A 25928-nucleotide genomic window follows, 5' to 3' on the forward strand; every position below is an offset into this window, starting at 1 on the left:
AAAAAAAACAGCCCAAAAACAGAAAATGACAAGGAGTCAAAATCACATTTATTTGCATTAAAATAATTTTAAAGAAAAAATAATAATCAACTGAAAATAAAATAAAACAAATTCTAAATAAAAAATTCTGATTGAAACTGCTTTTTTTCAAACATGTGAAGGACGAGAAAACACCAAAACAACCACCAGACAACAGACTTCAGAACAGAGAAAATGTCACAATGTTGCAAGCAATGCTATAATAATAATAATAATAATAATAATAATAATAATAATAATAATAATAACAACTGTTAATTCACCTTAATCTTATTCATATCCATCTCCATTATTATTCATAAATGAAAACAATATCAGCACTAGGATAAAATTGTAATAAAAATAATAACTTTGATAAAATACCTGACATACTGACAGATTTTGCAGATTCCCATACAACATGTCACTTTTTAACAAAAAGTGACATCTGCAAATCAATTTAAGGTTTGTTTTTTTTACATTTAATTTGTTCCTTTTTTTCTTTTGACCCCTGCCCTTTAAAAAAGTCTCTTTGTATGAAACATTTTTATGTTGCTTTTTTGGGTCGAGCTGTATCCATGTTTTTGCCACTGGGTGTCACTGTCTTATTTCTCACAGGTATAGAGGTATGTCACTTTTCAAGCTAAGGTGTGTGTGTGTGTGTGTGTGTGTGTGTGTGTGTGTGTGTGTGTGTGTGTGTGTGTGTGTGTGTGTGTGTGTGTGTGTAGAAACCGCAGCAGCTGTATGTTTGGTTGTTTGAGTCTTTTGTTTATCAAACGGACGCTAAAGGATGTCATATTCTCTTTACATGGTGCTGCAGTAAAAACAGATTTTATTACATTAAAAATCAGAGACGCCCCTGCAGAAGTTTTATCGAAACAACATGAAGCAACTCTGAAGACTTGAAAACAGGCAACTGGACTGTGAAGAGTTTGGGAAGATGTTTCACCTCTTCTTCAGTTCCAAAACTGCTGGTGAGGAAGGCAAGTGTTTATGTTACATGTGAAGAGACAAGAACAAGTGGGAGGAGTTGGAAGTAAGGATTGGGTAACATTGTCTTGCGCGGGCAGTTAGGTCCCACTGTCTTGTGTGGATGTTTCGCGAACTTCCTCAGGAGAGAGCTCAGCACTGCATAGTGTGTGTGACTGAAAGGTAATGTCTAAGCCCCCCCCCCCCCCCCCCCCCCCCCCCCCCCTACCAAGAGAAGGTTTTTCCAGTTTGGTAAAGATGGCTTCTTTAACTCCTCTTTCAAACCATCTTTGTTCTTCAGCCAAAACTTGTACATTGCCAAAAAAGTGTCCTGTGTCCTTTGAGTGAAGGTGAACTGCTGTGTTGCCATACGCTTATAAAGAAGTCATTTAGTTTATCCGATGTGCAGGTCTGAGCATTCCTCACAGCATTGGATAGTGTGCACCACATTGCTCTGTTCGTGTCTTGGGGTTTTGTCCTTGGGATGGGCCAGCTTGTACTTTAAGCTGTATCCAGGCTTGAAATGAACAGGGATGTGGTGTTTGCCAAAGATCCTCTTGAGTTTTTCAGAAACACCTGTACTGTACAGGATCACAAAGTCCTAGCATCTCTCTTCCCTTTCTTGTTCAGTGTTCTTTTTCCCTTCCTTCTTTCCTGGCTCAGCCTGGTGGTTTAAGGTTCCCATGACACCCAGTTTGTGCTGCTGTGAACTGTGGGAATCAAAAAGTAGATATTGATCCATGTGTGTGGGTTTCCTGTGCACTTCAATGTTGGGATACCTATCTGCCTCTTAGCGCACTGCACAGTCCAAAAAAGGCCATAACATTTTCCTTGACATCTTCACTAGTGAACTTGATGTTGATGTCCACTGTGCTTATGTATTCTGTAAAGGCCTCTACTTCATGTGTTAGGATCTTGTCCCAGGTGAAACCCACATACCTAAACCAGTGGCTAGGTGCTTCTCCCTTGAATCCTCAAGGGAAACACATCACATTTATTTCCAAAGATGCAATTCAAACAAAATTCCTACCAGACATTGGTATTTAACTCAATTAATCCACACATAAAAAGAAATCACAACATTCAGGTTCATAAATAATGATTAAGTGGAAATAAGTGTGATAACACAGTAAAACAGTATTGAACACACTAACTGAGACTCATCTAATACTTAGTGGAGAAGCCTTTGTTTGCAATGACAGCTTCCAGACGCTTCTTGTATGTTTTAACTAATGGCCCACACTGCTCAGGTGTGATTTTGGCCCATTCCTCTGCACAGATTGTATTTAAATCTTGAATATTCTTTGGTGCCCTCTGGTGAACCCTATTCTTTTGTTCTTTCCACAAATGTTCAATTGGCTTTAAGTCAGGTGATTGACTAGGCCGTTCTAACAGATTGATTTTCTTTTTTTGAAACCATGTGAGATTCAACTTTGCTGTGTGCTTTGGATCGTTGTCCTGCTGGAAGCTCCAGCCACGTCTCATCTTCATCATCCTGGTGGATGGCAGCAGATTCATATCAAGAATTTCCCCATACATGGCTCCATTCATTGCTCCGACAATTATATGAAGTTTGCCAATACCATGAGATGAGAAACAACCCCATGCCATGATGCTTCCACCTCCAAACTTCACTGTATAGTGGTATAGTGGTATAGTGTTTTTTGGCTGATGTGCAGTGACATTTCTCCTCCAAACATGGTGACGGCTGGCAAGTCCAATTTTGTTCTCATCTGAGCAGAACATTCTTCCAGTATTCTACAGGCTTGTCAAGATGCTGTTTAGCAAACTTTAAACCAGCTTCAACATGCCTTTTCTTGAGAAATGGAGTCTTGTGGGGCTGAGCGTCCATAGAGGCCATGGCGGTGGAGTGAATTACCTTTTGTTTTCTCTGTAACAATTATACCCGCTGCCTCCAAGTCTTTCTGGAGCACTTTCAGGGTGGTCCTTGGCTCGTTGAGTCCTCTTCTGACTATCTTTCTGACTCCCTGGTCAGAAATCTTGCAAGAAGCTCCTGTGCATGGCCTGTTGATGGTAAGGTGGTGCTTCTTCCACTTGCGAATACTGACCCCAAGGGTGCTGACTGGAATATTCAGGTGCTTTGATATAAGTCTGTAACCAGTTCCATTCTGATGCTGAGCAACAATCAGGTTGTGAAAGTCTTCAGAGAGCTCTTTGCCTTTACCCATCATGAGGTGTGTCGTATTTCACTGCTTGGTGAAAAAAATGACCTTTTTTATAGGACCATCAATTTGCTGAAGCCCAGCTGATTTTGGTTTGCACTAATTAGAAGTTCAGGTAATAATTACTGACAGATTTCAGGTGGTATGGTGCATTTCCTTGCCAAAGTATACAGCCTTTCCATGGTGTGTTCAATACTTTTTTCCTGTGTTATCGAACTTAATTCCACACAATCATTATTTATCAACTTGAATGTCATAATTTCTTTTCATGTGTGGATTATTTGAATTAATACCAATATCTGGCAGATATTTCATTTCAATTGCAGCTTTGGAAATAAATGTAATGAGAAAAAGTTGACGTGTTCAATACTTATTTTCCCCACTGTATGTCTTCCTCATCGATCCACTCTTCAGGATGCTCATTGATACAATCCTTAGGACGCTGATAGATGCAATCCTCAGGATACTCATCGATCCACTTCTTAGGATGCTCATTGTTATAATCCTCAATTATTAAAAGCAGCACTGATGCTAAGATCATAAAGCATAGAAACATAAAGAATTTACAAATCTTCCAGAAAAAGTTTTTCATCCTTATCTTCTGTTCTGCTGCCAGCCTTGCATTTTCTTCTTCACCCATCCACAATCTATTTTTCTTTATCTTCAGCTCTTTCCCCTTGTAGTTCTCCTCTAGCGCTGCCTCCCGTTTCCTGATGTCAGCATCTTTCTGTGTCAGGATGTTCGCCTGTATTTTCCTGATCTTCTGTTCCTTTTCGGGATACAGGTCGGTGTCAAAACATTTCCCTCCATTCAGAGCCACAAGGGATCTTTTCTATTAAGCTCGTCACCTGCTGCTGGTCCTGCGGCTCTTTGTTGTTGAAGACGTGGAAGCCTCCGCTGCACTTCCGTATAAAGTCGCGGAATTTCGCATCACTCTTAGAGATGACATCATTTATGTTTTTATCATCCAGGAGGTCCCCATGGGTGAACAGGGCAATGGTGTAGTCCCAAACTCTTGGGCCAAACCTTTCTTCTATCAGTGCCTGAGTTTCTTGATCCTCCTGAGTCATCCGTCCAATAGAGATGACAAATATGAAGGCATGGGGACCTGGCTCCTGTAGTTTGACACGCTTCAAAATCTCTTGCACAATCTCATCTTTGCGCTCCGACTCAAAAAACCCAGGTGTGTCAATCACAGCAACAGGGACATCCTCAACCATCCCCTCTCCTTTTTCACAGTGTCGAGTGACTCTCTGAACACTCAAGTCTGGCTCAAACTCGTGTCTTCCTAGGATGGTGTTCCCACTGGAGCTCTTGCCCACTCCACTCTTCCCAAGAAGCATGAGCATGAGCGGCCCTGTGAATTCAGAGGACAGGAAAGATTTCATTAAACTTACATTTTTTTAATTCATTGTATCCGCTCAGATTTCTTTGTAGTCATCATTATGGCTGTGGGGTATGCCGTCTTGTTTCCAACAGAAACCTTATCCAAGATGAGGTTATATCTTTTATATGAGTGTTTCTCTGTGTTCACTGTCTCTCCTGCTTGCTTCCAGGTGAGGCCACAAATTGTCTACTGCCTTCAAGAGCTCACTGCAGCTTGTAGCAGTGAGAGGCATTTGAGCTGGGGACTGCTGCCTTGCTGCCTCTCATTGCAGATCTTGCCATCTTGTCTAAGGTATTTTTAATGTGTTTTTAATGGAGATCATTTATGGATTGTTGTTAGCCCCATAGGGCCACATTTCAGTGGGGCGTAACAGGCTGTCACAAATCTATCAGGTTAAGTTCTTTACAGTAGATGAAGAGACATGACCCACTGGTAACTCATGACATCAGGTTAGCAGTTAGTCCAAATAATTTTGTTGTAAAACTGATTCCAGCCGGCCACACACAAAAAGATTTTAAAAACGATTTACGGCCCAATTTGCCCCCCCCAGTGATTTGGGATTTGGCATTATTCAGGGCATGTTGAAGTCCTGTACTGGATAAAACATGGTCACAGACTCAGTGACATCATCCATTTGTTGCTAATATACAGTTTTTAAGCCTATTGGCAACAGATGCCACATTAAAAAATTTGTAAATCGTTCATTTTGTTCAGCTTGCTCTACAGACAGACCATTAATATTTACAACTAGAAAAGCAATTTCTGAAGAAATTGCGCTGTGAATGCAGAATGCTGAAGCAGCTTGCGCTGAACTGCTAATGCAACAAAAGCTGAACCTGAATGACTAAAGATATGTCTGAAAATGGTTGAAAAAGTCTTGAAAAGCTTGCGCTCAACTGCTAATGCAGAATGCTGAACATTAATGACTGAAGGTTTGTCTGAAAATGGCTGAATGAAGTCTTAAAATGCTTGCGCTGAACTGCTAAAGCAAAATTCTGAACAAGAATGGCTAAAGTTATGTCTGAACTCATTTGAATTAAGTCTTGAAAAGCTTGTGCTCAACTGCAAAAGCAGAATGCTAAACATGAATGACTGAATTTATGTCTGAAAATGGTTGAAATAATTCATGAAAAGCTGGCACTCAACTGCTAATGCAGAATGCTAAATTAACCTGCCATGAACTCTTGGATGAAAGGAAACTAATGGATGAATCAGTTAAATGGATAAATGAATTTAAAGTTGAAATGGCTGCATCTTTTCAAAATTTGAAGCAATGAATTAAATTTTAAAGAACAGTTATGGAAATAATGACCTGACTGAGGGAAAATGCAAGTCTCATCTCTGAAACGCTGTTAAAATGAAATTCTGTGTGTCCTGTGTGTAAGTATTTAATCATGTAAGCCTTTTAGCTGAGGCTCATCTGAAGCCAGATGTTGCCATGGTGATCATTGTTTACCAACTGCCATCAGAGAGCTGGTGGAGTCTGTTGATTCCCAACACATTTCCACTGAAATCAGGGTGTCAAACTGCCTACAACTGTGACAAAACCAAAGGGCCGATAAGAAAAATGATCACACCGTAGGAATGCTGAGACCCTGAGGAAGCTGTCCGTGTAAATTTCATGTCTAAAGATGCAGAAGTAGGCCCATGACAGCGATATATAGATGAGGGAAATTTGACTGATCTCTGAGAAAACCCCTCAGGAATTAACATTGGAGTACATGGGTGCCGGAGCTGACTTTGCCCGACAGTTGGCCATTTTGTGAAAAAGTGCTCCATCCTTTTGCTTTAAAAACCACTTTGTCAGAGGCAGGACAAGACTACTTACATGTTGAGGGCTTATTTGCATTGATAGCTCAAAAAATGTGGCCAAGAGAGCAGTTTACCCAGAAGTTTCTCAGGTCTTGTTTCCCCCTCTCCCTGCTCTGTCGTTTGAATCTCCCACTCTGAGCTGAAACATTCCGTCCAATACACACAAATGTTAAACGGCTCGAAGAGCTGAAATGCATCATGACCTTTGAAGGGTCATTGTGAAGAAACTATGAATGCTAGGAAACATTTGAAATCCACTGAATGAAGCCAAAATATAGCTGAATATTTTGAAGTTTGAATGGAGTTTGTAGCTGAATGTATGACTGAATGAGGAGGGTTTGAAGCAGGCTGAAAAAATGTCCTGAAGGGAGGAAATTTTGAAAATTCCGCATTCATCTCTATGGGACCGAAATTTCTTAAATTGTTGAATATCTTGGAAAGTATTTGTGAAAAGTTTCTGAAGAGTCATAGCCCCCTTGTCCCCACTGAAACACACGTTTTGAAGTTTGAACGGTGAAAATTGGTTGAAGTTTGCAGAAGTTTTAGCGGTCCAAAAAAGCGGGCGGAAGAAGAAGAAGAAGAAGAAGAAGAACTAGAAAAGCAATTTCTGAAGAAATTGCGCTGTGAATGCAGAATGCTGAAGCAGCTTGCGCTGAGCTGCTAATGCAGAATGCTGAACATGGATGACTGAAGATATGTCTGAAAATTGCTAAATGAAGTCTTAAATAACTCATGCGGAAATGCTACAGCAGAAGCTAAACATGAATGACTGAAGGTTTGTCTGAAAATGGTTGAATGAAGTCATGCAAGGCTTGCACTGAAATGCTAATGCAGAACGCTGAACATGAATGACTGAAGATTTGTCTTAAAATGGTTGAATGAAGTCTTGAAAAGCTTGTGCTCAACTGCTGATGCAGAATGCTGATCATGAATGACTGAGGATATGTCTGAAAATTGTTTTAAGAAGTCCTGTAAAAGCTTGCGCTCAACTGCTAATGCAGAATGCTGAATTAGCCTGCCATGAACTCTTGGATGAAAGGAAATGAATGGTCGAATAAATGGAATGGATGAAGAAATTTAAAGTTGAAATGGTTGCGTCTATTCAAAAATTAAAGGAATAAATGAAATTTTAAAGAACATTGATGGAAATAATGACCTGACTGAGGGTAAATGTAAGTCGGCTTTCTTAAACCCTGTTAAAATGTAATCCTGAGTGTCCTGTGTGTGAGTTTTTTAACCATGTAAGCCTGTAGGCTGAGGCCCATCTGAAGCCAGATGTTGCCATGGTGATCATTGTTTACCAACTGCCATCAGAGAGCTGGTGGAGTCTGTTGATTCCCAACACATTCCCTTTGAAATCAGGGTGTAAAGGTGCTTGCAATTCTGACAAAAAGAATGATGATGAAGCATGAATCAGTGTAATCTAAAATTGGATTTAAAAGTTTGACTGGCTGAATCAATTCAGGAATTAAAGGAAGGAATTTAAATTAAAAAAAAAAAATCTAGGAAAATAAGGAGCTGACTCAGGGAAATAGAAGTCAAATGCTGTTAAAGTGTGATACTTTCTGCCCTGTGTGTGTGTGTGTGTGTGTGTGTGTGTGTGTGTGTGTGTGTGTGTGTGTGTGTGTGTGTGTGTGTTCAATCATGTAAACCTGTCTGCTGAGGCTTTTCTGAAGCCAGATTTTGCATTGGTGATCACTGATAAATTAACACACACATGCTTGTCTTTGTTCCTGAATGTTTTGATGAGTTACTCTAAACAGCTGCATGAGATCAAAGGTTTCCACGGTGACCAGCTCGTCAAGGGCAGCAGGTGCAGGTGCACAACTTTGCCCTTGTTACTGTAATCTTCTGAAGATTTTGTGGCAAAGCAAGAGTCCGAATCTCCTGTCACCTTGCCAAAACCGTGAGGGCTAGAATAAAAATGAACACACCGTAGGAATCCTGAGACCCAGAGGAAGCTGTCCATCTAAATTTCATGCATGAAGGTCAAGAAACGAACCCACGAGAGCGATAGATAGATGAGGGAAATTTTACTGATCTCTGAGAAAACCCCTCAGGAATTAACATGGAGGTATATGGGGATTTTTTTGAACTTCTCATGACAGTTGGCCATTTTGTGAAAAAGTGCTCCATCCTTTTGCTTTAAAAACCACTTTTTCAGAAGAAGGACAAGCCCTTCTCCATTTTGATATATAATATGCCTATGTGGAGTGAACATTGTGACCAAAAGAGCAGTTTACCCAGAAATTTTTCAGGTCCTGTTTCCCCCTCTCTGTGCTCTGTCGTTTGAATCTCCCACTCTGAGCCAAAACATTCCGTCCAATACACACCAATGTTAAACGGCTCGAAGAGCTGAAATGCATCATGACCTTTGAAGGGTCATTGTGAAGAAACTATGAATGCTAGGAAACATTTGAAACCCACTGAATGAAGCCAAAAGATAGCTGAATATTCTGAAGTTTGAATGGAGTTTGTAGCTGAATGTATGACTGAATGAGGAGGGTTTGAAGCAGGCTGAAAGAATGTCCTGAAGAGAGGAAATTTTGAAAATTTCGCATTCATCTCTATGGGACCGAAATTTCGTAAATCGTCGAATATCTCGGAAAGTATTTGTGAAAAGTTTCTGAAGAGTCATAGCCCCCTTGTCCCAACTGAAACACACATTTTGAAGTTTGAACGGTGAAAATCGGTTGAAGTTTGCCTGAGTTTTAGCGGTCCAAAAAAGCGGGCGGAAGAATGAAGAAGAAGAAGAAGAAGAAGAAGAAGAACTAGAAAAGCAATTTCTGAAGAAATTGCGCTGTGAATGCAGAATGCTGAAGCAGCTTGCGCTGAACTGCTAATGCAGAATGCTGAACATGATTGAGTGAAGATATGTCTGAAAATGGCTGAACAAAGTCTTAAATAACTCGCGCTGAAATGCTAATGCAGAACGCTGAACATGAATGACTGAAGATGTGTCTGAAAATGGTTGAATGAAGTCATGCAAGGCTTGCACTGAAATGCTAATGCAGAACGCTGAACATGAATGACTGAAGATTTGTCTTAAAATGGTTGAATGAAGTCTTGAAAAGCTTGTGCTCAACTGCTGATGCAGAATGCTGATCAAGAATGACTGAGGATATGTCTGAAAATTGTTTAAAGAAGTCCTGTAAAAGCTTGCGCTCAACTGCTAATGCAGAATGCTGAATTAGCCTGCCATGAACTCTTGGATGAAAGGAAATGAATGGACAAATAAATGGAATGGATGAAGAAATTTAAAGTTTAAATGGTTGCGTCTATTCAAAAATTAAAGGAATAAATCAAATTTTAAAGAACATTGATGGAAATAATGACCTGACTGAGGGAAAATGTAAGTCTGCTATCTTAAACCCTGTTAAAATGTAATCCTGTGTGTCCTGTGTGTGAGTTTTTTAACCATGTAAGCCTGTAGGCTGAGGCCCATCTGAAGCCAGATGTTGCCATGGTGATCATTGTTCACCAACTGCCATCAGAGAGCTGGCGGAGTCTGTTTATTCCCAACACATTCCCTTTGAAATCAGGGTGTAAAGGTGCTTGCAATTCTTACAAAAAGAATGAACATGAAGCATGAATCAGTGTAATCTAAAATTGGATTTAAAAGTTTGAATGGCTGAATCAATTCAGAAATTAAAGGAAGGAATTTAAATTTAAAGAAAAAAATCTAGGAAAATAAGGAGCTGACTCAGGGAAATGGAAGTCAAATGCTGTTAAAGTGTGATACTTTCTGCCCTGTGTGTGTGAGTGTGTGTGTGTGTGTGTGTGTGTGTGTGTGTGTGTGTGTGTTCAATCATGTCAACCTGTCTGCTGAGGCTTATCTGAAGCCAGATTTTACATTGGTTATCACTGATAAATTAACAGACACATGCTTGTCTTTGTTCCTGGATGTTTTGATGAGTTACTATAAACAGCTGCATGAGATGAAAGGTTTCCACGGTGACCAGCTCGTCAAGGGCAGCAGGTGCAGGTGCACAACTTTGCCCTTGTTACTGTAATCTTCTGAAGATTTTGTGGCAAAGCAAGAGTCCGAATCTCCTGTCACCTTGCCAAAACCGTGAGGGCTAGAATAAAAATGAACACACCGTAGGAATCCTGAGACCCAGAGGAAGCTGTCCGTCTAAATTTCATGCATGAAGGTCAAGAAACGAACCCACGAGAGCGATAGATAGATGAGGGAAATTTTACTGATCTCTGAGAAAACCCCTCAGGAATTAACATGGAGGTATATGGGGATTTTTTTTAACTTCTCATGACAGTTGGCCATTTTGTGAAAAAGTGCTCCATCCTTTTGCTTTAAAAACCACTTTGTCAGAAGCAGGACAAGACTACTTACATGCTGAGGGCTTATTTGTGTTGATAGCTAAAAAAATGTGGCCAAGAGAGCAGTTTACCCAGAAGTTTCTCAGGTCTTGTTTCCCCCTCTCCGTGCTCTGTCGTTTGAATCTCCCACTCTGAGCCAAAACATTCCGTCCAATACACACCAATGTTAAACGGCTCAAAGAGCTGAAATGCATCATGACCTTTGAAGGGTCATTGTGAAGAAACTATGAATGCTAGGAAACATTTGAAACCCACTGAATGAAGCCAAAAGATAGCTGAATATTTTGAAGTTTGAATGGAGTTTGTAGCTGAATGTATGACTGAATGAGGAGGGTTTGAAGCAGGCTGAAAAAATGTCCTGAAGAGAGGAAATTTTGAAAATTCCTCATTCATCTCTATGGGACCGAATTTTCGTAAATCGTCGAATATCTCGGAAAGTATTTGTGAAAAGTTTCTGAAGAGTCATAGCCCCCTTGTCCCAACTGAAACACACGTTTTGAAGTTTGAACGGTGAAAATCGGTTGAAGTTTGCTGGAGTTTTAGCGGTCCAAAAAAGCGGGCGGAAGAATGAAGAAGAAGAAGAAGAAGAAGAATAAATTTTTTTGTCACAGAAGAACATATGCTGTGAATGCATTGCTGCATTCACAGCAATAAATTTTTTTGTCACAGAAGAACATATACTGTGAATGCATTGCTGCATTCACAGCAATAAATTTTTTTGACACAGAAGAACATATGCTGTGAATGCATTACTGCATTCACAGCAATAAAACACTGCACTATATGCTACTGGCATTATTTTGAAGAACCACCTGTTAAGTTGATGAGCATGTGCACCACATGGGTCATGATGTGAAGACCGCGCCTTTTCTCAGATCAAAGCAGAAAACATGCACCTTCATTTATTTAAACGTCTCAAGATCTTATTTAAACTTTAACTGAGAATTTGAGGCATTATTTATATTTTTGCACAAGAAACATATTTTTGAGCAAGGTGCTGGAAGTTAATGTAGCTACTTTGACGTATTAAGTATCTCTGTGTGTTTTTGTTGTTTCTCAAAGAGCGAGAAAGGCTGTTATCTTGTTAGGTTTTCAGAATATGGTCTCCCTACTGCTGACAGAAATACCATTACACGCCAGGGCAGCTGACAGGCCTCTTTGGAAATGTTTTGGAGTCACGTTTCTTCACGCGAGCTCCAGCGAGATTTGATGTCTGTAGTTTTGCAGTGAGACTTGATAAAACAGTAGATTGTTCCCTGGGACAACACCACGCTGAAAGCTTTCAAATCTCTGGTCCTTTACAGCAGCTGAATCAGAGAGACTGAAAGACTGCGGCAACTTGAACCGTACTTACCTCTCTCCTGCTCCACTGGCAGCGCATTCGGCATGTTTTTTCGGCCACAGCAGACACAGATCGCGCTTTTGTTTCCACATTCAAGCAAGGCAATTATGTGTAATTGAGAATCGCCTTAAAGTTCAGGTGTTAAATCTGTTTTTGAAATCTGAAAGTTCAAATCACGCCTCCCCCCTAGGTCCTTCCAGCTGAAGTGAAATTGAGAGTGTGAAAGGAAAGCAAGTGAGTGATTCTATAATTAGAGGTAGGCCACATATAAAGTCCAGGGGTATTTATCTTTTTTTTTTCAATATCAATTTCAAGCAATGATCAATTTAAATTCGGACATTACGTTGTTATAACACTTTTATTTAATACGGACAGTTAACGGGTTCCATATTTCATTGAATATTCCTTTGTTACAAAAACAAAACAAAAAACCATAGTGCACTATGCCCGCTCTGGATCCATAACGCGAGCAAAAGTGTCCTCTGGGGAGACAAGAATCAATTAATGGCTTAATGACCCCTTTTTTCTTTTGCCCCTTTGCCCGTCACGAAGTCTTTTGTTTTAATGTAATACTTTCAGGTTCCTCAGCAGAAAAAGAAAAACTGGCCGCCAGTGTACACCCCCCTACATACCAGACGGTGGCGGTAATGCACCTTTTGCAAGCTGCCACCAACAAGCGAAGAAGAGAATCCGCCGAGGAAACCGGAAGTGGCGTTAACCCTGTGCAGGTCATCGCTGTGATGTTATTGTTCGATTAAATCCTTAAATCTCGTTATATGCTGATTTTTCTACGCGGATACGCTGTGAATTTCTCTTTGCATTCTCGTTTGTACCAGTTTGGTCGTAGTCCATAGTCCTAATGGGTGCTCACGGGGAGCCCGAGTCCATCGACTACTCGGTCCACGAAGCCTGGAATGAGGCTACCAACGTCTACCTGCTGGTTATACTGGTCAGCTTCGGCCTTCTCATGTATGCCAGGAAGTAAGCCAAGTTTTTCTTCTATCTTAGATGAAATTAAATTGAAAAAACAGGGTCATTTGTTTCGGAGTCTTCTCTCCATACCCTCCTCCGGGCTATAGAATATCCCCACACATTCGCTTTATTGTGGTATCATTGAACAGTTGCAAGAAGAGTCTCATAGACAGACCTTTTAAAACCAACATCACATAAACAATTATGTTTTCATGTTTCTTATTAAAAACACCAAGTAGAAATTCATAATGCATGTTGAAAAAGTATGTGTACCCCTGGATTCATGAATTTAATGAAGTGGAGTCAGTAGTTAGCCAATCTTAAGTCAAATCAATAGGGATCCTTCTGTGTTACAGAAACAAGAGGAAGATCATGCGCATCTTTTCTCTGCCACCCACTGTCGGCAGCAGCCCGGAGCCAAACTTCTATGACAGCCTTCAGAAGGTCCGCCTGAGGCAGCAGCTGGAAATGTACTCTTTGGGTGAGAATCAGTGTAACTCCCATATTACAAGGAATAAGAGGAGGACTGACATTTTGGCCAGAATGGGCTCATGTGTTGTGAACAGAGCAGTGCAAGCTGAAGATGAATGGCCACATCTTTCATCAGAATCAGATTCCTAACAGGCATACAACCCTTACCAAATACATCAGGAGATAGGAATGTCAAGTCGCCTTGTGGAGACAATTTCTCTTAATTTGAAGTCTTAGATATTATTCAGGCACTTCATCAATGGCAAGCCATCCTGAGTGTAAGTTACACATGTGCACCAGCCAGCCATAAACGTAGAACCACCTGCCTGAGCCGCCTTCCCCAACAAATCAGCAAGTTCTCTCTCTGCGTTGTGAATTAAGAGGGGGGCCTTCATGAATTCGACTTGTGTGATAGAACACCCTAGAAATACCAAGTTAGACTGAGATCTGAGGGATTTCCAGGCCAAGTCAACTCCTTGATCTCCCAGTGTGTTCAATGCTACTTTTTGCTGTTACTGCATGGTCCCAAAATGCCCATAGTTAGTGCTCAGGTGGTGGATAAGGGTTGGCATCCGCACTCTGAGCCTGTAGCTAGTAAACCTGATCATTGAGCTGCAGGCTTGGAGGTCTTTACCGCATCCTCTGGCCATCACAATGAAACCCAAAGTCACCTACATCTCTTAAGTCTCCTAATTTTCTTGTTTGTTACACAGCAGCTTGGGCCAAAATGTGCATTTACTGTCTAATATTTCCCACTCACTGTCGGTGTAGTTGTAAAAAGATAACTTACACAGAAATACTGAAATACTTTACGTAGATTGAATAGGCAGAACTGAACATCAGGCATTGTACCCATATTAACAACTTAGACTGATAATTTTAAAATTGATTGTATGAGGTGTAATTTTTTTGTCATTCTGCTGTCTGTTTTGTGTCCTAGCTAGGAAGTTTGAGCAGCAGCAACAAGGGCAGACAGAGAGTGTACAGCTCTCTATGGAATGAGAGTAAGGACATCATCCCTTCCTCTCAGAGCTGATGATCCTCACTCAACCTCGAGCCCTCTGTTCATGAGTAAGGTAAGATACTAGATCAGAAATCATTCAAAATGTGTTAAACTGCATCGTACAGTGTTGTGGCAACTTGTATTTACTTTGTGTTTTTAATCTGTGTCTTGTACAGGAGGTAGGCACAGCTGGACCAATCCTGATGGGACCAAAGGAGCTGCAAAGCACATTTGAGATTGTAGGATCTTTGGGGTCGGCTGTGAGGCTGTTGTCTGTTTCTCAGATGGAGGATTTATAAATTTGTAAATACCTGTAAATGTTTCTGACGTCACTGATGTACTTTCGGTGTAAATAAGATGAAGAAATTAAGTAATACTTGCACATAGAACACGATCCTTAAATAGGATCTAGTCTTAATTTTTTTTTATTTTCTGTGAGCTCTGCAGTAAATTTATGTGATAGTAAAAACTCTGACACCTGTTTGAGCATTTTTTTTGTCTGAATTTCTATTTTAACTCTTGTGTATTGTTGAGAAATAAAAGAAATTAAAAAGTTCATTATGATTGAGTTTCTAATAAATTAAATTTCACATCATCCTTGTGATACATTGAGCTCATTAGAGTTAAACACTGGACAGAAAGTCTCAAGTATTGTATGGATTGCTGTCAGTTGTTAGTTCTCAAAGTAAGGATTACTTAAGTTCTGTTTATGACAGGATACATGCAAAAATATTGCCACATTGTTCTGGTAAACAGAAAACTTTCCTTGATCACTCAACCTCAAGTCCCACACTAAGCGCTGTGTATGTAGTAGCAGCAGCGAGAGTTATGAAGACAGACTGCTATTAATTGGCATATTTATCATGAGGATGGGGTGTGAGAGGTATTGTCATCCCTCTTTCAGTCTTGTCTCACCCTGTCAGGATTCTGTTTCACATATCCATACACTAAACCTCAATTATCCCTTAAACAGTTACCATACACAGCATTCATATCAGGTATACTGTGGGTTGTTGGCAGATCTCCTGATTTATGTTCACATCACAAGAGTATCGAGTCATACACATGACACAAGTAGAACTGCTGTATCTTTCCTCAACTTACTTGGCCACTAAAAGTTGTAGCTCCATGTCCCAGTTTGTCTGGGACTTTCTCTCCCTTCAGCTCTCTATTCCTCTACTCATCTGGTGATTTTCTTTTTTTCCTCTGTCAACTTTGCTGGTCCTTTTGCCAAGAACTGGTGCTTTTACATATTAAATAGCTTGAGAGAAAAGCTACTCTACAGTCAGTGTCTGAATGTGCACGTGTGAGAGCTAACAGGAGTGACAGCGGTGAAGCTACCAGCCGCTGTTCCTCCAGCTCTGACAGAGCCTAATGAAAAGCTGATGCTGCAGAAGAAATTCACAGAAAGACGAGGATCACTGATGAATCTCACAGCATCACAGGTAAACATTGTGAGAGGAAGCAATGTAATCTGTAGACAGTATCCTAGCAGGTCAGTGAAACGTGCATCAGGCCTGATGAGAGAACATTCTAACTTAGCCTCTGCCGTGTCATATCAGTTTTATCCACTAAGTTTTGTCTTTCCCTTACTTTTGACTGGCAATTTAAAATAGAACTGTTTACTCATCATTGCCAGTTTAATTAAAGCATTTTTTACTACAATTTGAGCAGATATGGGACAAATGCAATGAATAAAATATGTTTGTGTAGAAGGATCTTGAAACCATCAATATCCCAAACAAGTAGAAACTAGAACCCAAATTCCACACAAAAATACCAGTATTAGAAAAAAAGCAGGAATTCTTCTACACCTCATGACATCAAGGGCCAATTAGCGTAAAGATGATTAAAAGATATAAATGAAAACTGTGAAATCAAATTGTAGTGATGTTGTTTTTAAGGGGAAAACTGTGGAGTGTTGACACTAGAGTAACTGTAACCCAGATGTAACCACTTTTATTCATTTGAATTTAGCATCTTGTACCTATCAGGTATTCCTCATTAAAATCTGAAGGAGGACCAGCGCCTCCTGGCTGTGAGCATACACACCATCATATCTGCTCTGCTACTGCCAGCTGACAGTTTATTCTGCCTCATGTGGAGATCATCTGTTGAATCTCATTATACAGAATATGCTCATCAGAATGGATCCATTATGTTACATCAGTAGTGGCAACAACAAGAGATGAGTGCTTAAAAAAGTAGAAAGCGGTTTTTGTTCAACTTTCTTGGATATGATTTGCATTTGCACTGAACCGGATGTTCTGTAACATACCAACGTGTGTGACGTCCCAGTGACGTCACCAGGAGCGTTTTATTCTAAACAAAGCTAAAATAAACAAAAAATCAAAGTGCAAGCAAAGACCTCATCGACAGTTTATCGACAGCATAACTACCAGACACAAATCCAAATACTGTCTGTCTCACATTTACCGAGGGTTTTCATTCGAGTTTGCCTTCCACTTGATCAAAATGTACAAACACCTGCAGCAGGTGTAGTAGTCATTCAGAGGAAGGAGGAGGGTGGTGAAAATAACAGAAGATGGCCTATTGCTTTCTAAAACAAAGACAAAGTCAAGAGAAGCAGCACAGACCAAAACATCTCTCAGCAGCCTGAGTCCAACTCAACACGGTTAGAAAACCTGAGGAAGGTTAAGAGCTTCCAGACAGAGATAATGAGAAACCGACGCCACAATAGAGTCATATTGGAGTTCCTGTTGGTCCAGGGCAAAATGTTTAAGGCAGAGATCATGAATCAGTCTTCAGTTGGGGGTGAAGATGATGCTGACGATGTTTCCAGCTTACGAAGGCGGCGGCGCCTCAGCTCAGCAGCGTTGGGCTCTCCATCCTCCGATGTCTCAAATTCTCCTTCCTGATTTCTTTCTCTTCCTTCTGTGTCCGATGCTACTGCAGCGGAATCTGTTGGCTCCGAGGAAGCTGTGTCTCTGCCCTCCTCATCAGCTGAAAAAATAAAGAAATACAGACATGAGGAGTCAGGTCTCTGGTTTGATCATCTTGGAAAGCTGTGTAGAACAGTGCACGTGACCTGTGAGTACACTTACAGTTGGCGGAGCCTTTCTCCTGTTGGGGGCCGTCTGTACGTTGCTCAGTTCCAGGCGAGGAAGCAGCATGATTTGACCCGCTGGATTCTCCGGTGTTGTTACCTTCTGCCCGAGGAGGACTGCAGGGAACACAGCAGCAGAAGAAAAATAATGAGTGCTACTCTTTCAGATATAAAATGACATGAGACTGAACTCAGGTTGGCTCGGTTACCTGAGTGTAGCAACAGTGCTCAGGTAGTGGTGAATGTTGAGCATGGCGGCGTCCAGCAGGGTGTGGATGTTCTGGAGACACTGGAGCCTGGCCTCAAGGCCACGTCGGCCTTCTGCCTCCAGCTCCCTTAACTCCTCCTCAGAAAGCCGGGACAGAGACGGGGGAGGTGGAGGCATTGAAGACACTGGAGGAAAGGGAGGAAAGACACACTTACACAAAGGCAGGTCAAGTCAGCCCTCCACTTTCTGCTATGAAACAGTCATGTTTTTCCAGACGGTATCAGGGTGCAGAACATCACATCAGAAAGTTTTCTTGAGTAGTTTCTTCCATCTCCTCTCATAGGCTCACTTTAACTTCAGACAGAAACTTCACAAGGAAGCTAACAGGACAAAAGGCCAGGTAGGGGGATTTCAGCTGTCAACACAGCACATCTATACTCCATAAGATTTACTTCCTTCATCTTTTTCAGTTTGAAACAAAAAAAAGAATCAGCACTCACCAAAAGGTGGGGGTGGTGGCATTGGCAACCACGGTGAAGTGGGAAAAGGAGGAGGAGGGAAGGAGAAGGGAAAGCCTGGCACCGCCGACCCTGGAGGAGCAACTGCTGCTGCGGAGGCGTCTGCAGCTGATGAGGTCGGCTGGCTGGTGCCTTGAAACCAACAAATAAAACTGTGTTATGTCAAGGTTAGAGATGCTCTGGCTTATTTCTAATTTGTATAAATGGAAAATCAAACTACAATTAGCTTAAAGTTACAACTTGGATCAAAAAACTGAAAATACAGTCAGAAACAAGCACAAATATATGTAACAGTGAAACAACAAAGTGATACACTTGGTGACAGCGATACTGCCTCAAACTTTAAAGCAGGGGCTAGACATATTTTGTATGGAAAACTGAGTTGCCTATTAAGTTGTATGTGGTGTCCTTACCAGCTGCTTGAGCAGCCTCAGCACTGACTTGTGGGGCGTCACTGGGCCCGGGAGGTGCAGCTTCTGGAGCAGGAGGAGGCACTGGGAATGGACCCCAGAAAGGGAACATACCAGGTGGAAAACCTGGTAACATGCCTTGAGCCACTGGAAAAGAAACACATCAGAACTGATAGCAGCAGGAAACATTAACATCTGCAAAGCCGGCGACTGTACTCCGTGCTTCTACTGCTGTGTTGTTAAATGTGGTACTGAAAAAGCTGTTTGAAAGGCATGGTTCATGCTCTCTCACAGAGGATGTTTACGGAGTAGAAGCAGCTGATGTCACATTTGTAACTGCAAAAAATGTAGGCACTGGTAGACCCGATGTTAAAGCAGTAAAACAGGGTGGAGTCATGTGTGATGGTTTTTACGCTCACCATTAGCAGGTGGTGCTGCAGGAACATTGGCCGGGGCGGCAGGAGCAGGGGGCGGGGCCTGGGCTGGGGTTGGAGTCTGATTATTTGAAGCACGGAGGACGTCCATACGACACGTAGGACAGGTCTGCTGTCTTTGGAACCAGGAGCGCAAACAGCTGTGGGAAGAGAGGGCAAGACAGCTTGATCACAAAACAAACAGTCAAGGTTCTCATTAGCTCCCTAACTACTGAAATTCTTAGTGCTGAATTTATAAAAAGTGTGATATAAGTCAATAATTGTCATCACCACTATTCAACAACACAGGTGTCGATCTTTGCAGAACTTACCTCGAGTGGAAAATGTGGTTACAAGGTAGTTTCTTTGCACCGGTGACCATTTCCTCTCTGCAGATGATACAGACGTTGTCAGAGGCCTGCAGGTCTTCAGGGGTAGCATCAGGGTATCTGAGCATGGGCAAGATTTAAAAAGTCTGTTACATATGGCTCATGACATGATACAGAACAGAAGTTAAGCAGACAGATATTTTTCAGCTACAACCAAGAGAGAGATGAAGGTATTGTGAAACAAAGTAGCTTGTCTTCTATTTATCTGTCCGTCACATCAGCACCTAACAAACAACACACAATCATTTGCATACAGCTAGAGTTGATGTCACTGAACTTAACTTACAATTCATATTGAACAATGTCTATTCAAAATGAAGGAAAGACTTTTATAAAGGAACTAGGGTGCAATTGCTAATGCGCTGAGATTACTTACAATGTATTCATGTTGCGAATGGCTCTTCGAGACATGATAGCATCTGTCACAGCTTTCTTAAACTGCCTGAGAGAAAAGTAGAAAAAACAAAACTTAAAAAACATAATGCCTCTCTTTAAGGGTTTGGATCTATGCAACAACAAAATCAGAAATGTAATAACCACAAACAGAGGCACATTGCTGCTCACCTCATAGCTAGGTACATTGGGCGGATTGCAAACAGAGGGAAGGTGTGGACCTTAATCATGATGGTCATGAAGGCAATGTAGAGGAGCACTTTGATGAAGCCTGAAGAAGAACAGAATCTGAGTATGTTATCATGTTTGTGACAAAGCAGTGAGGAGAAATATAAATTCAGTCAGAGATGAGGCCGACAGAGCACCTGTAAAGAGCTCGGTGTAGAGCATGTAGACGGCCTTGTTGTCCCATGGGTTCTCACTCTGCAGGTCAACAGTGTGCAGCACATACTTTATGAAGGTGGTCAACACCATGGTCAGCAGGATGGCATACTGGAGATGAAGACAGAATATACTTTGAAAAACACATTTCTTAGTTGTTGTTTGTTAAATGGAGAGCCAAACAGCTCATCTCAGTCCATCCTGTTTGTTTAGATAGCTTTTTTAATTGGAGGCCAAAAATAGCTTCATTTTCTACAGTCTGTCTACTAGTAGGTCAACATACAGGTCTAGTCCTTTGACCGGCTTCTTGAGCTGAGGACTCTATTACTGGTCTATTACTGGTTATTCATAATCTGTCTTGTCTTCACAAAGGAAACAGTTTTTAGAATCCTGGACATACCAAAATATATGTGAAACTGCATTTATATCTGACATCTCTTTGTGTTGTTCTACATCATCAGCATGTACCATTAGTGGTCAGAGCTGTGAGCTAAAAAAAACTTGAAGGATGCGAAATTAACATTTGATCTCACTTATGCCCACTTTGGCACTGGGCTGCTAGAATAATACTCTAATAAATAAAAAATTATTTGATATTTGTGTAATTTATCGAACATACTAATGAGTCTGGACCATTTGTGATGGCTCAAATGCTTTGTCATAAAGCTTTTGAGATTTTAGAGGCTGGTTAAATGGGCTTTTTAGAGTTAAATAATAAATGAAGAAGGGCAAACCTCAAATCCAAAAACAAGCTGGACTGAGGCTCCTCGGGTGATGATGCTCTGACAGGCATGGTTGACAAACAGAAAATCCAGGACCCCCAGCAAACCCATTAAAGCTGCAGGAAACACATAAAAACAAAACTGAATCATTCTTATCTGGGGATCTTGCTTCCTAATTAAGGAGGCTTCTTAACAACTGAGAAAAAATGAGCAAGTACAGATAGTCTCTAAAGATGTTTTCTTATTTTGAAAATAAAACTAATAAGACCACTTTGCAGCACAGTACTATCTGCTGTGTTAGAATACTGATGGCTGTTTATTAATGGATGAGTTGGATAGCTACTGGTTACAGGTGACAGAATTTCTCTGTGGTGTTCAGAATATGCTCTTACTGTTTGTTAAAGGTGCAGTCTGTAAAATGTTGGGCTATGGAACCAACCAGCCATGTTATTTGTATAAATATCTCAAGACTTCATCTGATTGAGTTGTATGAGACTTATACCAAACTATAATGTGCCTATGAGCAATGGATTCACACACACATTTACTCTTTGGTAGATGTTTACTCCTCCTTCTGCCAGAACAGAACTCACTTATTTTACTTTCCTTTTCTGACAGGAGCAGCGTTGTTGCCTCTCATCCTTCACGACAGAAACATGTTGTCCTGTCGCTTTTCTCTGAACAAACTTGACTACCTGACATCTTTTTCTCTATGTGCTGGTACTTTGATGTGGTGTGTGGTGTTCGTGTACAAGTTAAAAATAAAAAAACAGGTGCTTCCTTCCACAGTCATTAACGAAGCTGGCATGAAAAAAGTGTGGAAAGCTTCGAGTAAATGGAAAGTATCTTCCTCTTCACCACATTTTTAATTAAATGTCAGCGGGCCAGTATGAGACTACGCTTACAACATTTTACCTGTCAATGCTTACACATACTTTTGATGAATCATGCTGCAGTACATCAACCATGTCAGTCTACACAATGTAGACATTTTTTTTAAATGGGTCTATCTCTCAAACTCTAATTGGCAATAAAAAGAAAAATAAACATTTGTCATTGGGCGTCACTGGCTCTGGGCCTTGAGTTATGTTGGCTCCTGCACTAAACACCATTCACATTTTTTGTGTCAGCCCAAAAATGTTAGAGATGAAAGAAGAAGCTGTAAGAAGAGGAAGTAGGGAGCAGTAGTGGCTGTTTAGCATGAATGATTTTGCATTAACAGAGAGTTTGATGGTAAATACTTAAAAAATAAGAGTATCAGACTCATGCAACGCAGGAGATACTTGACCAACATTTTTTCACTGATAGTCGGGGTGGGAAATACTAAGTATGCTCATCCATTTTCTACACATTGTACCTTTAACGTTAGTCTGTCATGAGGCCACTGAACTGTGGTGCTTCTGGTCTTATATGCAAACAAAATGATTTGAGGACAGTTTCATTGTGGTGTAGATGCTTTTTTTTTTTTACACTGGTAAAGAAGAAGTGAGAGTGACAGAGATCAAAGTAAACCAACAGAGAAAGGCACATAACCTCTAGTGTGTCTGATAAGTTGTACTTACATAAAACACGCATGTGAAAAACCCAGGAAATGTTTGGACTCCGTTCCATCTGGCAGTAAGAGGATTAGGAACACATAAACCATAGGTTATTTTCATGGTTGTTAAAGGACATCTCTCAAATCATTTAATAAGCTGTGACTCTGACTCATGATTGTACAAAGGGTTGATAAATCCATTACAGCAGCTAAGTAAAAGCTACCTTCACCAACATTTCTTCATCACTGGAAAACTTGTTACCCTACTCAATTATTTTTTTAATTTAAAACTTTAAACAAAGACCAAGGTATTTTTAATAAATGACCTGCTGTAAGTTTCTTTTCATATAGCTATTAAGGGGGTAAAGTTCATTGTTTTATGTCCAAGGTGAGAAAATCATTTCGTTGTCATCACTCACAAAGTCCACTCGATCCTCAGCCAACCAGTGAAAGCATTTCAGAAAGAGGAGAAGGGTGAAGAGGGCCACAAAGCGAGGGGAAAAGTCATCCCTGAATACAGTGAATGCTAGGCACGTCTCGGTCACTGCATACCAGGAGCGTTCAATGAGATGCTGGTTGAAGGGAGGGAGACATAGCAAGTATAAATGAAAAACTACTTCATATGATTCACTGTTGTCATTTCCAATATTTACATTATACATTGATGTTGAAAATGTGTAACATGACTAAAGGCAGTCAAAAATATAAACAGAACTTTACCTCCATTTCTGCAGCCCTTAGTTGTCCAAAAAAGACTTTTCTCATGAACTTTCCCAATAGAAAAACCAAGACGAAGGCCTGAATGTACAACACCTGGGACCCCAAACACAATAAAATCAAAATGTGATATTGCACAATGTCTTTTACTGATGTAATATGAAATGAACCCATCAATTCAGAAAAAAAAAACAGTTCAATGTTGAGCTTCTGGTGTAACTGCACTCACCGCCATGCTAGGGCTGCTCTTTGTTAAATACACCACGGTAGGGTAGAACTGGTGTTTCAGGAGATAAGCATGGGCCACCACAGCCCCAGTCAACGCCAGACTGGTGGCTGTCACCAAGACTGCTCGCACCATCTTGTCGCCAGCTACGAATACTGCAGTAAGGAGCAGATTTTGGTTTTACTTTCATGCACTGACAAAAAGTGAAGAAGTTGTCATTCATGTCAGGATCATTGGACAATGTGAAAGCACTACTCTTTCAGCTCAAGACTTTGACATCTGGTACTACGTTGTTAGAGTTTTTAGCAAGAGCTTTCGGCGATTACATATTTACTACAAAGTAGCAATGAGCTAAATTTTCCAATGTTTTTCTAATGTTTCCATACATTCCTGTTTACCTGGAAGAGAAGAGAAAGACCAACGAGCCGTCTTAGCTTACCAACACTGTGACCAATTCGGACAAAAAAAACGAGTCTTTTCGAGAGCTTTGGGCAAAGAGTGAATAAACTCATATGCTCGTTACACATTTTGAAGACGTTGAATACATAACTTCTCATTGTATCGGGTTAGTAGGCTAACTTTTCTCCAGAGATTAGCCAACTGTTAAAGACAGGTAATTAGCTTAGGTAGCGCTAGCTGACGTTAGCCGTATAGTAACATTACAGTTGTCAATGCTCTGCGGGACTCACCAGCTCGATGTGTACGCAAGACGTGCCCCCTTTTTAATTCGACAGGTGTCTCCTGCACAAATATGCAAGTAACCTCTTCATGAGCTAGTCCATTTTCACATTAGTCTCTTATTTACATTATCCTCGGCCGTCTGAATACGTGTTTATCGTAGGCTTGCTCACTGAGGGCCACCTCACATCCGGCCAACACACACTGTACAATGACGCAACAGAAATTTCAGTCATTGCTGAAATGTCATACGTTTCTCGCAGCTTGATGTAAATATAGTCAGAAAACTGAAACATGAATAAAACGTCGTGTTCGAAACATGTTTACTTGAAAATATTGGGATTGTATTCGTAAAAAAACAAATTCGTACTTGTAGATGAAAGAGTTTAATGACTTTTATGAGGTTTACGGTAAATACAAACGTGGACCAATAAACAGCTGTCAAACTGGTTCTAACCTTCACGGGAAAAGAGTGTGATACTTTCACTTTTTGAAATGAGAAGAAGTTAATCAAAGCATTAGTACACACACAAAAAAACAATATAGCGTTTCTTTTCTGTATTTTCTATTGTTTACACATCACCCGGATCCCCATTAGCTTACACAAAGTGGTTGCAAAATGTCCACACACTAGGGTCCACACATACACACACACACACACACACACACACACACACACACACACTCAAAGAAAAAAGAAGAAAAACATTTATTTGAAACCACTCCGTACTCTAAAAATCATGCACTAAAACACAAGCATAGAAGTTTAAAAAAAGAATACGAATATATGTGATTTAATTAAGAATTCATGAGTAGCATTTTAAAAAAATGGGAACAAAAAAAAAGTTACAAACACATAGGGCCAATAAGGAATCAGTGAAAGATTTAAAAAATGATTACATTTCATATTAGGGACAATTTAAATAATTCACCAGCAGCAAAATCTGTTCGTATGCTGCTTCATAACCTAAAACTCCATCCAAGACTTTTTTTTTACTGAACCAAATACAACTCAATATTTGAGTACCACAGAGAACCCTTTTATTGTGTCCAGTGGGAGGGTTTTTCTATCATCTTAATAAGTGGGTAAGGACTTAAAACATCAGGTGTTGTGAAATGGGTTGATGTTTATCTTTCATCCGATCAAAAATGATCTGTTACATTAATAATAGCTTGACTCTTTTCTTTCTTTATTCACTATTTATTCACGTCATAGATCCCTAATACTGCTACAATGCCTTCAAAACTACAGGTCTGTGGTACACAGTGGTACAAGTTTAGATGTAGGAGTAAAACCTCAACAATCAGAGATAAAGACAGACTGGAGAATGAATAGAGTTGGGGTGATAGCAAGTGTTAACTTAAGAAGTAATTTTCACAGCTACCTAAAAGTTTATACAAATGGGTCAAAGAACACTAAGGTTTGGTGTGCATATACCAGCAGAAATGGTGGCAGTCAGTATCCACCATTATTAGTTGGAGGAGGTCAGACCAGACAGGGTGGCAGTGTGTGCACAGACTAAACTGCTTTCTGATAAAGTATTCAGTATTCAAACACAAATAGGGAAAATTTGATCATGGAAATTCAGCACAGTGAACGATAAAGAACGCTGCTGGTAAATTGACAAAACTAGCCCCTGAAAATAACATCATAGTCCATATCCAGATATAGGAGAAAGAAAAGCAGTAATTAATAAGCAAGTGATAAAAATGGTAAAAAAAAAAAAAAAAAAAAAAAAAAAAAAAAAGAGTAGAAAAGAAGGGGATTTGGCAA

General features: G+C 40.4%; 2 protein-coding genes and 1 pseudogene across 2 annotated transcripts; 1 reads left to right on the plus strand and 2 right to left on the minus strand.

The window, feature by feature from the left end:
* Positions 1-236: 236 nt before the first annotated feature.
* On the minus strand, positions 237-12095 carry LOC141793905 (GTPase IMAP family member 9-like; annotated as a pseudogene).
* A 619-nt stretch (positions 12096-12714) lies between these two features.
* smim19 (small integral membrane protein 19) lies at positions 12715-15051 on the plus strand. Its single transcript, XM_074674417.1, has 5 exons — positions 12715-12777; positions 12886-13030; positions 13378-13502; positions 14433-14568; positions 14672-15051. The coding sequence occupies exons 2-4, from the start codon at positions 12909-12911 to the stop codon at positions 14492-14494; spliced, it is 309 nt and encodes a 102-aa protein (XP_074530518.1). The 5' UTR covers positions 12715-12777; positions 12886-12908; the 3' UTR covers positions 14495-14568; positions 14672-15051.
* Positions 15052-15122: 71 nt separating this feature from the next.
* syvn1 (synovial apoptosis inhibitor 1, synoviolin) lies at positions 15123-24348 on the minus strand. Its single transcript, XM_074674416.1, has 16 exons — positions 24166-24348; positions 23480-23631; positions 23254-23346; positions 22953-23105; positions 22559-22607; positions 21009-21112; positions 20259-20385; positions 20065-20164; positions 19877-19942; positions 19444-19560; positions 19118-19272; positions 18702-18845; positions 18271-18420; positions 17772-17955; positions 17561-17679; positions 15123-17459 (listed from the first exon to the last, which is right to left on the minus strand). Exons 2-16 carry the CDS (start codon positions 23609-23611, stop codon positions 17254-17256), a joined length of 1899 nt encoding a protein of 632 aa, XP_074530517.1. The 5' UTR covers positions 23612-23631; positions 24166-24348; the 3' UTR covers positions 15123-17253.
* Positions 24349-25928: the final 1580 nt, after the last annotated feature.

The sequence above is a fragment of the Halichoeres trimaculatus genome, unplaced genomic scaffold (assembly GCF_033239565.1).
Source record: "Halichoeres trimaculatus isolate MK-OKI-2021-1 unplaced genomic scaffold, fHalTri1.1 fHalTri1_scaffold_7, whole genome shotgun sequence".
Taxonomy (NCBI): domain Eukaryota; kingdom Metazoa; phylum Chordata; class Actinopteri; order Labriformes; family Labridae; genus Halichoeres; species Halichoeres trimaculatus.

Coding starts and splice junctions, on each gene's coding strand:
- syvn1 (XM_074674416.1), bottom strand. CDS start 23,611: ATGGTGCGAGCAGTCTTGGTGACAGCCACCAGTCTGGCGTTGACTGGG. Junction 23,106..23,253: donor TAAGGGCTGCAGAAATGGAG/GTAAAGTTCTGT, acceptor CCCTTCAACCAG/CATCTCATTGAACGCTCCTG. Junction 21,113..22,558: donor TTTTCACATGCGTGTTTTAT/GTAAGTACAACT, acceptor TGTTTCCTGCAG/CTTTAATGGGTTTGCTGGGG.
- smim19 (XM_074674417.1), top strand. CDS start 12,909: ATGGGTGCTCACGGGGAGCCCGAGTCCATCGACTACTCGGTCCACGAA. Junction 13,031..13,377: donor CTTCTCATGTATGCCAGGAA/GTAAGCCAAGTT, acceptor TCTGTGTTACAG/AAACAAGAGGAAGATCATGC. Junction 13,503..14,432: donor GCTGGAAATGTACTCTTTGG/GTGAGAATCAGT, acceptor TTTGTGTCCTAG/CTAGGAAGTTTGAGCAGCAG.